Source organism: Ursus maritimus, unplaced genomic scaffold (genome assembly GCF_017311325.1).
Source record: "Ursus maritimus isolate PB19 unplaced genomic scaffold, ASM1731132v1 scaffold_19, whole genome shotgun sequence".
Taxonomy (NCBI): domain Eukaryota; kingdom Metazoa; phylum Chordata; class Mammalia; order Carnivora; family Ursidae; genus Ursus; species Ursus maritimus.
In genome coordinates this window covers 55,666,856-55,682,736 of record NW_024424341.1, presented here as the reverse complement: position 1 = coordinate 55,682,736, position 15,881 = coordinate 55,666,856, and the positions used below count along the sequence as shown (strand labels likewise).

General features: G+C 59.1%; 1 protein-coding gene across 1 annotated transcript; it reads left to right on the top strand.

The window, feature by feature from the left end:
* Nucleotides 1-6,323: 6,323 nt before the first annotated feature.
* BBC3 (BCL2 binding component 3) lies at nt 6,324-14,306 on the top strand. The gene is made up of 4 exons (XM_040634215.1): nt 6,324-6,609; nt 9,276-9,564; nt 10,994-11,184; nt 13,208-14,306. Exons 2-4 carry the CDS (start codon nt 9,291-9,293, stop codon nt 13,322-13,324), a joined length of 582 nt encoding a protein of 193 aa, XP_040490149.1. The 5' UTR covers nt 6,324-6,609; nt 9,276-9,290; the 3' UTR covers nt 13,325-14,306.
* Nucleotides 14,307-15,881: the final 1,575 nt, after the last annotated feature.

The window sequence follows — 15,881 nt, the reverse complement described above, 5'->3', positions numbered from 1 at the left end:
CCGGGGTCCGGGGGGGGGGCGGGCCGCACCTGGTCTCACCAGGGTCTGGAGCTAGGGGCTCGTTCGTCTCCCTGGGTCTCCCTGGAGTGGGGACTGAGGAATCTGAGCCTCTCTGGAGTGGCCTGGGGACTCACATCAGCGTCCCTTGAGGCTGGAGGCTCCCCGTCCTGGATCCCTGGTGGCCAACTAAAGGCACTGGAAGGCTGGAACTTCCAGACCTGGGGTCCAGAGCATCATAGAGTCCTGGAACTGGGAAGAGCCCCCCCTGCACTACTGTGAGGGCTGGGTCACCTCAGCAGGTGTCTGGGGGGAGGTGTCTGAGAGACCTGGGGTTTAGACTCCTGGGTCCTTAGCACTGTGAGGCCTGGTACCTTGGGGGGGGAGGGCGGTGGGTGCCAGGGAGTAGAGGGAGTGGCTGTGGTCAGATGCCAGGGTCCTGGGAGATTAGCAAGCTTGACCCTGGGGAAAAGAGATCAGAGGGGAGGGAAGCTAATAGGTCTACACCCTGGGTCTGGGCAGGTGGTCATCTGGATGAGTTGGGAGACCTGAGGGTCTGGTGAGTGTTGAGGGGGAGGGAGCTTCCGGTACCAATACAGGTGAGGGCCAGGATGATCAGGTTCTCTGGGCAGCTCAGGGCCTGAGGTCCAAATGCCCGTGTCCCTATTTGGGGAGTTGGGGGGGGGTGCTGCATCCTAACTTTTATAGCATCAGACAGCCTGGAGTGCCCTTTTGGGGGCACCCTCAGCTCTTGTTTTCTGGGGCTAGGAAACTAACATCCCCTGGAGTGAAAGGGCTCATATCTCTATGTCGCACGCAGGAGAGGGCATGCCTGGGTCCCTTGGGGAGGGCGGGGGCACTTCTTATGGGGTCAGGACGCTGGGTCCTTTTCGGAGGAATGAGGGATCCTCAGCTTCTCTTTCAAGATGCCTGAATCTTGTTTTGGGGTGGGGTGGGGGTGGGGGGGCAAACAGCCCCTGCCTTCGCGGTGTCAGGACGCCCAGGTCTCCTCTGGGAGGGGAACGCTCGGTGCCTGTTTTCACAAGGCCAACTCCAGCGTACCTTCCTGGCGGGGTGGAGGCACGGGACGCGCAGCCCCTGTTTCCAGCCCATCCCAAGTGCCCATCCTCTCCCGAGAGTGCGGGGCGGGGTGGAGGGGGGATGGGACGGTGCCCAGCCCGGGCCTCACCCCAGCCGGCCGTAGGCTTGCAGGCCGTGTGCCCGGCAGCTCCCCGGGGCCCGGCTCCCCGCCCCCCGCGCCGAGGGCTCCCCCAGATCCGGGCGGGCGGGCGCGGCGGCGGCCAATGAGCGCGCTCGCCGTCTCCGGGAGCCGGGCCGGCTCTGCCCGCCTGGCATTGGGCACGCGGTGGGCAGCGGCGGGCGGGGCCTGGGGGTCCTCGCGCCTGGTTGGGCCAGGCTTGTTGCTGGGTAACGGGGCGGCGAGTTTCCCCTGGCAACGGCGGCGGGTACCGCTCACTGGCTGGCCGGGAAGGAGGGGGGGCGCGGGCGCAGGCAGGCCCCGCAGACCCCAGCAACAGCGCGCGGCCCCCGCCCCGCCGGGGAGCGGTAACCTTCACACGCGCCGGCCGCTCGGACCCTGCGGACACCCGCGCCCCCGCCCAGCCCCCCGCCCGGCTCCGGTCCAGCCTCCTGGCCTGGGAGGCCGGCTGCACCGAGGAACCCAGGAGGGCCCTCCCCACCGTGGAAAGCCAGGACTCAGGCCCTGCAGTGAAAAGTTAAGTCCTTCCCAACTCCCTCTCCCCGAGCTGCGAAATCTACTCACCGAGAATGGCAGACAAGATACTGGGGAAGGTGGTGGGTCTGCAGTAAACCAGCTGGGACGTTTCTTTTCTTGAACCAGCGATTCACACGGAGGCTACCCCTGCAGGGCACTGCTCCACGTGCGTTACAAACATAAACCCATGTAATCTTCACAGTTCGTTTGGGGTCCCGTGGCGACCCTCTTTCTACAGATAAGGAAACTGAGACAGAGAGGGAAAGCTACTTTACTCAAGGTCATCATTTGAACCCAGGCAGCCTGGCTCCAGAGTCTGGGTCATTTTTCACTTCACTGTGCTGAATGTCCCTCTGAGAGGCATTCATATTCACAGCTTTCTTTAAAACTATTTTTTAAAACTATTTTTTAAATCATTTTTTTAAAAAAGATTTTATTTATTTATTTGACAGAGAGAGAGACAGCCAGCGAGAGAGGGAACACAAGCAAGGGGAGTGGGAGAGGAAGAAGCAGGCTCATAGCAGAAGATCCTGATGTGGGGCTCGATCCCGGAACGCCGGGATCACGCCCTGAGCCGAAGGCAGGCGCTTAACCGCTGTGCCACCCAGGCGCCCCTAAATCATTTTTAAAGTATCTCTATGCCCCAATGGGGGGCTCGAACTCACAACCCAGAGATCAAGAGTCTGTGAGAGGGGCGCCTGGGTGGCACAGCGGTTAAGCGTCTGCCTTCGGCTCAGGGCATGATCCTGGCGTTGTGGGATCGAGCCCCACATCAGGCTCCTCCGCTATGAGCCTGCTTCTTCCTCTCCCACTCCCCCTGCTTGTGTTCCCTCTCTCGCTGGCTGTCTCTATCTCTGTCGAATAAATAAATAAATAATCTTAAAAAAAAAAAAAAGAGTCTGTGAGAAACTGCAGGCAAGCAAAACACTAGTGGCTGGCCTGTGGACCACTGGTTGGAGACCCCTGCCCCAACTTGAGGGTCTTAGCTTGAAGTCCTTGTTTGGATTCTTAGAGAGTCAATGGACTCCCACACTGGGAGAATTCATGATGGGTAACATGTATTAATCACCCACTAGGCCCCAGTGCTTTCTTTCTGTTGACCTTCCTACGCTGCAAAATCCTATGAGGTAGGGACCTGTGTGTCCTGACTCCAAGCTGAGGAAATTGAGGCTCAGAGACATGACTGCTGGCCCAAGGCCACACAGCTAGTAGGTGGCAGGACTGGGGATTCTAATTCAGGCCACTTAGACCAGAGTTCATTCTCTTTGCTGAGCTCTGCAAGCAGGCTTTGGGGGGATGGGCCACAGCTGTGGGGATCCTGACTGATTTCTCTTAGCCAACTCTCCATAACAAGGAATCATCTGGTCCCAAATAGAGGAGGTTGAGAAACCCTGGTCTATGCCAAGTCTGACACCACCACCATCACCCCCACTTCCCCTCAACCACCCCACCACCAACCCGTCTCATTTTCTCTCCACCTGGTCTCTCCCTCAGTCTCTTTCTGACTTTCTCCACTTCCCTGACCTGAGTCTTCCTGTCTCTCTGTTTGTATCTTTTTTTACCTCTGTTTCTCACCCTCCATCAGAGGTGTGAGTGACCCCTCCAATCTTGAGTCCCTTGCCCCCCCCCCCCAAAAGAGATCCTTGTCCCCTCTCCCGGGGAGCAGGGACAAGAGGCAGGGTTGGAAGGAGGCCCAGAATGCTCTTCCAGGAACTTAGAGAGGAGGGAGTCCCTTGGTCCCTCAGGAGACCAGGTAGAGGTGGAGGTGGGGAAACAAAGTCTGGAAGATGTAGGGGGGGCCTTCTCCTTCCCTGTGCCCCTAGGGTAGAGGTCTCAAAAGGGCAGCCCTTGAGCTAGTCACAAATGTTCTTTTTCTTTGCCCACACAGCATTTAATTTGGAGTTTGTATGCCTCTAGAAGGAAAACACTTGCTCCAATTAGCCCCAGTCCCCACCACTCCCTATTGTCTGACACTGGACTCATTTCTCTCATTTGTTTAATCATGGCCCTTGAGGTTGAGCCCTCTGGTCCGGGATGATGGGATGCCAGAATTTGGAACAGGATCTGGACTAGACAGTGGGAAGGATCATGACTGGTGACAATGCTTATGGCCTGCTAAAACTCTCGGCCCACACCTCTACCCACCAAGCCAGATTCCTACCATTCTTCACACTCATTTCCCTCCTCAGGACACTCCAGCACATCTGGTCTCCTGGTGTCCAGTCTTAGATTGGGCAGCCGGAGGGCACAGACCCACGAGTAAGGGGTACAGGATAGACTGTGAGCTAGCCCAGGGCTGGGGCCTGTCTCCCAGCTTCATCAGTGCCAGGCACAGAGCAAACACCCACGATAATTAGTTATATAGTAATAATAGCTACCATTTATTAGGTGCTCACTCTGTGTCAGACAATGCACTCAGTGACTTCCATGCATGATCTCATTTCATAAATGTCCAAAGCAGCATCTCTCACACACCTTTAAACTTGGTCTACAGTCAGAAATACACTTTCTCCATGACCTGATATGTATTCACTGCATATAAGCAATGATTTCACAAAACAGTATTTTCTTTGACTTCATGATTTTTTTAAAAGGATGTTCTATTTCTACTTTTGTTTTTTTAAAGTCTGGTTAAGAGCTCCTCAAGTCACAGGTAGAAGGACTGATGAGAAAGGGGCATCAGGGAAGTACGGGGGGTGACAGAAATGTTCTGTATCTTGCTTGTGGTGGTGTACACACATTGACACACATGGCAGACATTTGTCACAACTCACCAGATTGTACACCTAAAAAGAGTGAACTTCATTACGTGTAAATATATCTCAATAAAGTTAAGTAAAAAACAGTAAGATCCACAAAAGTGATTTCACGATGCATGGTTTGCTCATGACCCACAGTCTGAAAAACCCTGGGAGGAAAGAAGGGGGGATGAATGAATGAGGGAAGGGAAGGAGGGAGGGAGGCTGAATTAGTTCCCAATCTTTCTTTCTTTCTTTCTTTCTTTCTTTCTTTCTTTCTTTCTTTCTTTCTTTCTTTCTTTCTTTCTTTCGTAGGTAAGTAAGTAAGCTCTACACTCATGTGGGGCTTGAACTCAGGAACTGGAGATCAAGAGTCACATGCTCTAGAGACTGAGCCAGCCAGGCACCACCCCCCCAACTCCCCAATATTTAAAGTAGGGAGATTTCACAGGAGATGTGCACTTCTGGCTTCTCTTCGGAAATGGAGGGATGTGGCCCCGGAGGGAACCAAGTCTGAGAACCTAGAGAAGCCCAGTTTTGCTCAGGTCTGGCAACCCTTCTCACCCAGCCCAGTGTCGGTTGCTCAGACGAATCGCCCTGTGGTGACATGGTTGGGCTCGGGGTGTGACATAGAGGGAATGGAAGGTGCAGAGGAGCCAGAGTTCCAGAGTCCCGGTGGAGGGAAGGATATGGGGTCACTAAGTCCAAGCGAGGGAAAGAGTGGCAAGGAGAAACTGAGAAAGGGAAGTGAAAGCCAGGAGGCAGGGTGCGAGCATGTCAATGCAGGGGCTGCCCGGGCATGTCCCATCAGCTGCTAGGGGTTTCCTTCTCGCCCTGAGTCCCCCGACAGATTTGTGGCAAGAGTGGCCAGGTGTGCCTGCTTCAGAGTGTGTGCCGGTCAGTGGGCCGGTTCCCAGGGACCCGTTACAGGTGTGCTTCGTGACTGTTGTGGGGGGTCAGTTTTTCTTCATGTCTGTGTCTGTGAGGGTCCATTTCTGGCAGTTGTAATGTGTTAGCTGTGAGATGGCATGGGTGTGTTTGTGTGTCCCTGTAGGAGTGTCACCTAGATCAAGCTGTGTGTCCAGGTGTCCCTGTGACAGGGGTGTGTGCGTGTGTGTGTGTGTCCACCTGCACCTATCAGGAAGCGAGTGTTTCCTGAGAAGCTCTCCGCCTCGGCCCGTGACTGCATGTGTGCTGGGGGTGCCTGCTCCGTGGCAGTGTTTGTGAACAGTTTGTGGGTCCCCGTGTGCTCATCAGTGTGGGTGTTTGCGCAACACAGTCCCGTTCCTTGTGTCAGTCGGCGTGTCCCTGGGACCCTCTCGGCGAGCCGGTCAATGTATTTGTGTCTGGGTGTGTGAGTGTGTGCCCCAGTCAGCGTGCGAGTTTGCAAATCCACACCCCGGTCCAGGGTGTGCATTTGTGCGAGTGTGGCCCTGTGTCTGTGAGTCGGCTTGTGGCTTGTCCCCGTGGCCCTGTTAGCACGTGACTTTGTGTACCCGGGAGCGCCAGTCGGTCAGTCTGCGTACACGTCTCTGGGCGCGTGTGTCTGTGGGTCCCAGTCAGTGTGTCAGTGTGTCAGTGTGTGTGTCCGGCTGTCCCACGGCCGGGCGGCTCCCGTCCGCACGCCGCGGTCCTGCTCGCCGCGGGCCAGGCCCCGCCCCGCCCCCGGCTGCAGGGAAACCCCCGCGCGGAGGTAGGGGGCGCGGCGCGCGCCTGCAAGTCCCGACTTGTCCGCGGCGGGCGGGCGGGCGGGCGGGGCCGTGGCGTCACGCGGGGGCGGGGCGTGGGACCCGCCGGGCGGGGGCGGGGCGGGGCGGGGCGGCCGCCGAGCGGGCCGGGGATCCGCCGGGCGGCCTGAGACGCGGCGCGAGCCACATGCGAGCGGGCGCCTGGCGGCGGCGGCGGCAACGGCGGCAGCAGCAGAATCGGCAGCGGCGGCCACGACGCGGACGCGCCTGCAGCCCAAGCGGGAGCAGCAGCAGCCACAGCCACAGCAGCCGCCACTGCAGTTAGAGCAGCAGTAGCAGCCGTCTCAGCAGCAGCAGCCGCCGCAGAGAGCGGCGCTCGGCGGGCGCGCCCTCTTGAAGGAAGCCGCCCGCCCCCCATCACCGCCCCCTCCGGCGTGTTCATGCCCCCGGGGTGAGTGTGCGCACCCCGAGTCCCCGCCGGCCGCGATTGGCCAGGCCGGGTGGGCTCCCTGGAGGAGGTGGCAGGAGTGCTTTGGGATAGCAGTGGGGGCGCGCTGCATTCCCACACCGTGTCTCCCTCTCTCCCCACCCTCCATCCCACGAACGACCCTGGGTTGGGGTCGCTGGGTGGGAGGCACTAAGGGTCTGGGAGCGCAGGTGCCTCAGCGGTCTGGCGGGTTTGTTTACAAACAATGGGGTGCGGGCTCGGCAGCGCCCCCTGGCGGCCAGTGCGGGCCCGGGGAAGTGAGTCGACCCCGACTGCCCCGGCCCCCGCAGTCCGGGAGGGGCGCGCGCCGGGGGCGGTTTGTAGGGGCGGCCACACCCCAGGCGCGCGCCCGCTGGGGGCGGCGACAGGGGGCGGCTCGAGGGCCGTGGAGTCTGCGGCTCCTGCGGGCGGGGGCTGCGCCCCAGCAACAGCCGGTTATTGGCCCCTCGCTCGCCTGGCGGGCGGGGCGGGCGCACGTGGCGGCGGCGGGGTGGGGGGGTTGTGCTGTGACAGCAGAGGGGGGCGTCTGGGCCCGCCGTGGGAGCGCGCGTGTGCGGGGTTGTGGATCTGCAGGTGTCTCGCCTGGGTGTGTGCGTGTGTCTGGCTCCGAGTTTGTGCTGGGGTCTGCAGGGGGTGGTGGTGTCAGTCCAGGGGAATGTTGGGGCTGTGGCCCGTCGGGGTGTGTGCTTGAGTCCCCATGTGTGTTTGTGTGAGGTTCTGTCTGTGTGTGCCGTGCCCGAGGGGTGGGTGCTGTTTATGTGTGGTGTACCTGTGTGTGTGTGTGTGTGTGTGTGTGTGTGTGTGTGTTGTGTGCTCTGTGAGAGTTGTCTGTGTGTGCTGTTTGGGGGTGATTCTCTGGGTCTGTGTTGCCTGCCTGCGCTGCAGTGCATGGCTGGAGTGTGTGTGTGTTGCTTGAGTGAGCTGTGTTTGAGGGTTTATGTATGTGTGTCCTGCCCGATGTGCTGTGTTTGTGTGTGCTTGTGTGTCTTGACTGTGTGTACTGTCTGTGACTGTGTGTATCTCCAGGGCATGTGTCTCAGCTAAGCGTTTGTGATGGTGTGCTTGCTGAATGCAACGTCTGTTTTCTGTCCAGGTGTGTGTGTGAGTTTGTGTGTGTGTGTGTGTGTGTGTGTGTGTGGTGGGGGGTGTCTCGGTCTGTGTTTGGCTTGTGTGTCTGGGAATTGAGGATCTCAGCTCTGTGGGGTCTGTGCAGTGCAGTCAGTGGGTGTTGCTGGCAGCCTCTCGGAGTGTGGGGCTGTGTCTGAGCCTGTGTGTGTGTGTCTCGTGTGTGTGTTGGGTCTGAGGGGCTTGTCTCTGCGATCGGCTGGCTCATGTGTGTCATGTGGGCTGCCTGTGTGTAGTGTTTATGTCAGTCACGTGAGACCAGTGTTTTCTGTGGGTGCTTTAGGTGTGCGCGCCGCCCGGGCCGTGTGGGATTAGAGTTAGCTGCGGTGTGTGCGTATGTGTCCGGGGCTGACAGTTGGTGACGGTGTTTTGAGGTTGGCGGAGGGTGAGTGGATGTCTGCTCTTCTGCATCTGTGTGTCGATGCCGGCCAGTGTGGTGATGCTTCTGGGTCCGATGACAGGAGTCTGTGTGTGCCTGATTTACATAAGTCCTGGGGTCTGAGAGTTGGTGACCACGGGGGCGTGTTTCGCTTGTGTTGGTCTGCATGTGGCCGTGGTTGTCTGTTTGGTGTTGATATTTGCGTAAGTCTCAAGGTGTGCAGGTCTTACCGCGTGGGTGTGTGTCTGAGAAGTGTGACGGTGCCTGTGCAGTGTGTTTCTGTGTTTGCGGCGGCTGCACTGTGCGTGTCCACGGGCATATCCACAGCGGGTCAGTGTGTGAGGTTCTGACAGTTTGTGTATGTGTATGCGCGGGGGACGGAGGGGATGGCTTCTGCGTTGCGTACGCACTCTTCTGATGGTCTGTGGGTATGTGTATGTCCACGTTTTGGTCGGGGTGTGTGTGTGTGTCTTGTATTGGGTAGCAATATTGGACACTGGAACCATTTCTGTGCAAATGGGAGACGAGGTGGGAGGTCAGGCTGACCGGTCCTGAGTGAGTCCTTACATGTGTGGCATGTACCCTTCAAACCCCCCCCCCCAAGTAGTCTTTGCCATTTGGGTCCTGCATGAGTCACTGTGTGTGCCCATCACTGTGTTCCGGAAGTTAGCCCCACCAGCCCATGCCCTGGGTGACTCCCCAGCTGGGTGAGTTTGTGTTCTGAGGCTGTCTCCCCTCATGCACACACACACCTGACAGACTCCATCTGGGTCCTGTGTGAGCCCTTGGACTTGCTGTGCGAGCCGTCCTGTGCTCCTGTGCCTCCTTGTCCGTCGTGTGCACCCATCACCATATGCATGGGAGGCTGTCCCCAGCGGCTGGGGCCCTGCGTCAGACCCTCGGTGGGCACGTGTCTTGTGGGGCCCTCGCACAGGCCTACAGTGCCCCATCAGGGCCCTGTGTGTTGTGGGAACCTTCCCTGGGCTTTCCTGGCCCCCAAATGTGCTGATCGCTGTGTGCAGGAGTGGGGGTGTCCTGTGTACCCCAGGTGGGGTGTGTGTATCGTGGGGCCCTGATGCCCCCTGCACTGCCCGGCTGACCGCACCCCTCTCCCCCTGTCCTGCAGGCCCCAGGGAGCGCCATGGCCCGAGCACGCCAGGAGGGCAGCTCCCCGGAGCCCGTAGAGGGCCTGGCCCGCGACGGCCCGCGCCCCTTTCCCCTCAGCCGCCTGGTGCCCTCGGCCGTCTCCTGCGGCCTCTGTGAGCCGGGCCTGCCCTCCGCCCCCGCCGCCCCCGCCCTGCTGCCCGCTGCCTACCTCTGCGCCCCCACCGCCCCGCCCGCCGTCACCGCCGCCCTGGGGGGCCCCCGCTGGCCTGGGGGCCCCCGCAGCCGGCCCCGAGGCCCGCGCCCCGACGGTGAGTGCCGCCCTACACTGGCGCCCCGGGATGATGGGAGCCAGGAAAGAGACACTGAGGAACTGGAGAAGTGGGAGCGAGTGGGGGTTGGTGGCGAGCCGGCCGGGCCACAGGGAGGGTGTGGCCAGTGTGGTCTTTGTGTTGCAAGAAGCAGGAAGACGGAGTGGGAGGCTGGGGGTGGGGGGAGGCCGATTGGGAAGTCCCTCCTGGAATCTGACTGCAGTCCCCGAGTTGCAGCCCACGGCCTTTTCCGGGCCCGGGGCAGCAGCTGTTTCCCAGCCCCCCTCCCCTAGTCTGGGTCTCCTTAACCTCCCCGAGGACTGTAGTTGGAGAGAGTGTGGGCAGAGCGGAGAGGACTGTCACTTCAGGACCGGGGGTGCTTTCGCCTTTATCTGCATCTCTGGCCAGGGCCGCCCCTCTCCGCAGTCCGGGAGGAGGAAGGAGAGGGGGAGGGGCCATTGTGTGGGGAAAGTGGGGGTGGGGGAGGCGAGAGTGGGAAAGTGAGTCTTGGGGAGGGAAGGGTTAAAGGTCCCCTGCCGGATGGGCTGTTAACCCTGTGGTGCCCTGCTAGCCCCATCCCAGCGAGCTCGCTCGGTGGCAGGGAAGATTGTCCTGCTTTCCCTCTCCACCCCAACCCCTCACCCTGTCCCTGGAGCCCAGGGAGGTCAGGGGAGAGAAAACTTCCCCGCTGGGTTCCCTGGAAGCGGGGCAAGAGGGGACCCGATTTCAACACCACAGGCACAGGTGTGGAAACTGAGGCCCCGATTTTAGGCGTTAGAATCCCTCTCACCAGGACCCGGTGCGACTGGAGGGAAGCAGAGACTGCGGGGCGGCTCAGAAGGGGGTGGGGCAGGAAGGCATCTCCCGAATCCCAGCCCCCCAGGTCCGGGCTCGCTCGGAGGCAGCCAGTCTGGCCTTCTGGTCTCCGTGCCCCTGCCACATCCGGGGGTGTGGCTTCACTGTGGTTGGACTCCAGAGGGCAGGAGACCTGAGGCTTGTGACTGGGTGTAGTCAGTCGCCGTATCCCTATGTGACCTTGGGCCACTTCTTAGGGTGGGCCTCAGTTTCCCCATCTGTTAAATGGAGCCGGCAAAATTTGGTCCCGTTTTGGAATAGTGGGTCGGATAAGAGGGAGGACGTCCAGACTAGCACGGGTAGTGGGGTGGTAGCTGGCCAGGCAGGTAACCCCCAGAGAGGCCTCCCCAGGACCCCTTCTTGCTTTCTGGTGCCTGGCGAGCAGAAGCTGAGAAATCTGGCTTTAGGAGGGGAGAAACGGAGTGGCTAGAAATGAGGCGGGGAGCAGAAAGGAAACCGGGAGGCTGGAAAAGGGAGAAGCGGGCCATGGCTAATTGGTCCCTTGGGGCCACCTCTGGGCCTGCAGGGGTGGTGGGTGCTGACCACGCGCCCCCTCCCCCCCGGCTTTTCCCAGGTCCTCAGCCCTCACTCTCGCCGGCAGAGCAGCACCTGGAATCGCCGGTGCCCAGTGCCCCGGGGGCCCTGGCGGGAGGCCCCACCCAGGCAGCCCCGGGAGTCCGGGGGGAGGAGGAGCAGTGGGCCCGGGAGATCGGGGCCCAGCTGCGGCGGATGGCGGACGACCTCAACGCGCTGTACGAGCGGCGGGTGAGTGCTGGGGGCGGGGTAGACGGCAGGTGGGACTTCCCGCCCGGGAGGGGGCTGCGGGCGGGCCCCGCCAGATGTGCGGCAGCTGCTGCCCGGCGCGGCGGGGTCGCGCTGGGGACAGGCAGGTGGGAGGGGCGGCGAGCCCGCGGACCTGCCGAAGGGCCCGCGCCGCGGCTGGCACAGGCCGAGCGAGGGCCGGGACCGCCTCGAGCGCCGCGGCGCGCCCGTGCCCCGCGGCCGCGGGGACTGAGGGCGGCGCTCGGCGGAGCGGCTCATATATCCCGGGCTATTTATAGCCGGTGAGTCAGCAGCGGCGGCGCGGCCGCGCCCGCCCCTCCCACCCGCCCGCGCGCGCGGCGGGCAGCGCGCGACACAGCTTCCCGGGCGGCGGGGGGGCGGGCCCTGGAGCCCCGCCCCGCGGGAGGCCCCGCCCCAAACCCACGCCTCGGCCTCTCATTAAAACCAAATCTTTGAAGCCTATGGCGTAGAACAGAGAATAACAAATATCAGGGCGCCGACTACCCCGCTCTGTCCAATCTGAACATTACACCCGCATTGCTTGCTTAGTAAAAGAAAAACAAAACCCGGATGTTGTCAAGCCCCTTGTTCCCCTCCCTGACCCTCTCCTCCTCCTTTCCAAAGGAAGCCTCTCAAGGTGGCTCATCCCATGACTCCGCAGGTGTTGATTCTTTTACTACCTGTTATCAGGCCGCAAGCAATGCTTAGGCATGCGGGATGTTTTTGGCTTAATATACGTGATGTGGTGTGTTCTCCAAACTTTCCCCCCTGCATTACACTTCGAGATTGATCCATGTGGGCAAAGAAGCTTTTAGCTCCTACATTTTCACTGTTATGTAGCATTCTGTTGGATCAACGTGTAGTTATCCTTGTTCATTTTCTCATCGACGGATATTTAGGATTTAAAAAAATGTTTCAACTTTCATTGGCTTGGTGTTTTGGGGTTTTGTCTCTTCCCAGTAATGCACATCTGCTGTGCACCTGCGTGTACCTCCAGAGCAGATACCTGAGTGCTCTGCCCGCCCTAGCTTGCTCTCAGAGATGACGGCGCGTGCGGGGCGGCACCCCGCAGCAGTGAGACAGTGGCAGGCTTTCCAACGAATGCCATTCTGATGTGCCCCCTTTGCTACCTCCTGGCTGCAAGAGTTGGTGGGGAGTGCTGAGAGGGCAGGGATTGGTACAAGGCGTCCCACAGCAGCCTCACACCACTAGCATCATCGGGGTGGTTTATCTGACTTTGTTCTCATCTGTCAAAGGAGTTTCTCATCCTTCCACGGGGATAAGACTAGTGGGCCCTGCTTATTAGCAGCGGGCCTGGCCAGGCACTCAGGATAGGGGGTGGAAGAGTGCTACAGCTTACCTTTAATTTGTACTGGTGGGGAGTCTTTTCTTCTCTGTGGCTTCCTTCCTTCTCACTTGCCTAGCAATTTGGAACTGAGAGGGTCCTAGAGGCCACCCCAAGCCTTCATCCTGTTGCTGGAAAGAGGGCAGGGGTTAGCTTTGCCTGGATATATTTCTGTGCAGCGTCAGCACAGAAGGTGAACTGTTGTTTCCAGGTCTTGTCTTCCACAGATCGTTCTAGAATCACTGAGACCATGGGCTGCTCCCTGCTCCCTTCTCTCTCACTTCCCAGCCTTTGAGGGGAGGGCAGGACAGGCTGCCATCCAGCCTCCCCACCCCCCACAGCCCTGGCTGACTTTGGTTGGGAGATGAGGGGAGCACTTGCTGGGCCTAGGCATTGTGCTGAGGGCATTCGGTCTGCGTCCTCTCCGTCCTGTTCTGTTCTAGATGAGGACGCTGTCCTCCCTTGAGGTGACGGCATGGGCCCAGGTGGTGGGAGGAGCTGGGATTTGGACCCAATTAACAATAATAGTACCACCGCTGAGGGTTGGTTGAGAATGTAGGTCACTCTGAAGACCGTGCCTCCCTCCTCGCTGCCCTTCAGCCTGACCACCCCTGTCCCCGTGGCAAGCCCACTCTAACTTCCTCCTTTCCCTCTCCCTAGAGACAAGAGGAGCAGCAGCGACACCGCCCCTCACCCTGGAGGGTCCTGTACAATCTCATCATGGGACTCCTGCCGTTACCCAGGGGCCGCGGAGCCCCGGAGATGGAGCCCAATTAGGTGCCTGCACCCGCCCGGTGGACATCAGGGACTTGGGGGGCAGGACCCTCCCACCTCCTGATGCCCTGGCCAGCGCGGGGGACTTTTTCTGCACCATGTAGCATACTGGACTACCAGCCCTGCCTGTCCCAGGGGCAGGCCAGGGCAGCCACTCCAGCCCCAGCCCCGGCTTAGCCTGGGTGCACTGATGGAGATGTGGACTCCTGGGCCCCTGGCTGGGAAGCCAGGGGAGAGAGGGCTGACGGACTCAGCGTCTGAAGGCAGCGGTGACGGAGAGGGTGGGGACAGAGCCGCCCGCCTCTGCCGCCCACCACCATCTCAGGAAAGGCTGCTGGTGCTGGCTGCCTGTTCCAGCTGCAGGGGTGACACTGGGGGGAGTCTCCCTTCCAGTGCTCCTTCACTTTGGGCCTGGCCTCAGGCCCCTGGTGCTTCCCCCCCTCCTCCTGGGGAGGGGGCCCGTGAAGAGCAAATGAGCCAAACGTGACCACTAGCCTCCTGGAGCCAGAGAATGGGGTGGGTCTGATGGCTGCCCCAGCCCAGCGCCCAGCCGTCTTCCCTGAGCCAGCCGGCGGGTGGTGGGCATGCCTGCCTCACCTTCATCTGGGGGTGGCCAGGAGGGGCCCAGACTGTGAATCCTGTGCTCTGCCCGTGACCACCCCCCGCCCCCATCAATCCCATTGCATAGGTTTAGAGAGAGCACGTGTGACCACTGGCATTCATTTGGGGGGTGGGATATTTTGGCGGAAACCGCCCCAGCCTTAGTCCCCAGGGCGAAGCGCTGGGGGGAAGACGGGGAGTCAGGGAGGGGGGGAATTGCAGAAGAGGGAGGAGTCTGGGAGCGGGGAGGGATGGCCCAGCCTGTAAAATACTGTATATGCGCTGCTGTAGATACCGGAATGAATTTTCTGTACATGTTTGGTTAATTTTTTTTGTACATGATTTTTGTATGTTTCCTTTTCAATAAAATCAGATTGGAACAGTGGATACTCTTTCTGCTTTCTTTCCCCCTTGAATGGTCTGGTCCAAGCCTCTGTGACCCCTATCTGGGACAAAGTGGGAGAGGCAGTCCTCAGAGCACTTCTGGCTATCCAGCTGTATCCAAAGGGAGGCTAAGGAGCATGGGCGCCACTGTATACACCCAGGCTTCATGCATCCCTACATAACTACCATTAAAAGCAAAGCCCCATAAGGGCAGGGCTTTGTCTTGTTTAAGATTTTATATTTAAGTCATCTCCACACCCAACATGGGGCTCGAACTCACAAGCCCAAGATCAAGAGAGTCCCACGCTCCACCAATGGAGTCAGCCAGGCACCCCCAAGGGCAGGAGGTTTTGTTTTGTTTTTGCTATTTTTCAGTGCTTTATCCTCACTTTATCCCCACTGGCTAAAGTATGCCCTGGAAGCCCCATATTTACTGAATGAATGAATGACCTAGAACGTATTCAGAAGCACCACTATGAGGAGTCCTGAGGCACATGTCAGGAACGAGGCTGACCTTGTCGCCGCCCTCATGGAGGGAGAGCACCTCAAGCTAAGATCAAAGTGAGGCTTCACCCATGCGGCTGCCCTAAGGCCTAACACGCTGCCTGGCATAAAAGGCCTGTGATTAATATCAGAAGGGGAACTCCTACTGTTATCTTCCTGAAAACAGGGCAACGGGGCAAATGCTTTCCTTATGCCCTCTCCTACACGACTGACACAGACACAGGTTCGGATCCCTCATCGGGAAGGGGAAATTCAGGGGAAATGGTCCTTCTGAAAGATCAGGGTAAATGGGGCGCGATCAGTTTGGAAAGGAATTTGGCAAAAGCTTGCCAGACATAAGATGCGCGTAAATGCTAGCAAATGCCTTCCTGGGTGTCCTCCCTTAGAAGTTCATGTGCACAACTGTCCAAGGGTTGGCAACTCGAGAGAACAACTCCCTGAAGTCTCCAACAGCAGTCGAACGGGTGTCAAGTCTGCTCTAGGCACACAACAGAATAAACAGCGGGTAGCTGGAATGAACTAGAACTCTACGAATAAACAACGGTGAGCAAAGTAAGAAAGCAGGTGGCAAAATGATGGCGGTACCTGGGCGTTTATGTTTCTCCATATTTTCCGTTGGACTTAAATGCTGTGCACAGAGGTCAAGGCCCCCGGCGGGTGGGGGCGTTCACACCCAGCTGCCTGGCTGCCCGGCTGCTCCCCAGCGGGGGATGCTTCCTACTCCTGCAACCAGCAGCTTCCCCTTCGCAGTAACAGTTCACGGAATTACTGATATGGCTGAATTAGGCCTATTGATTTTATTATTTGTTTTCCCTTTTCGTTCCGGTTTCCTCTCTCCTGGCTTCTCTTGGATTATTTGAATACTTTTTCCAGTTCTTTGAGATTTTGCTCTTGGCGATTCAGTCTTCAGTACTGCTCTAGGGACGACACACACAGGCATAGCTCTTTCCCGGTCTATTTAGAGTCCGTATCGTATCACTTCACTTCCACTGTAGAATCCGCCACTGCTCAGGCCACGGGTCCTTTCCACATCTCCCACCATTTTGTGCTGTCGTTGTCACACGGCTTACGT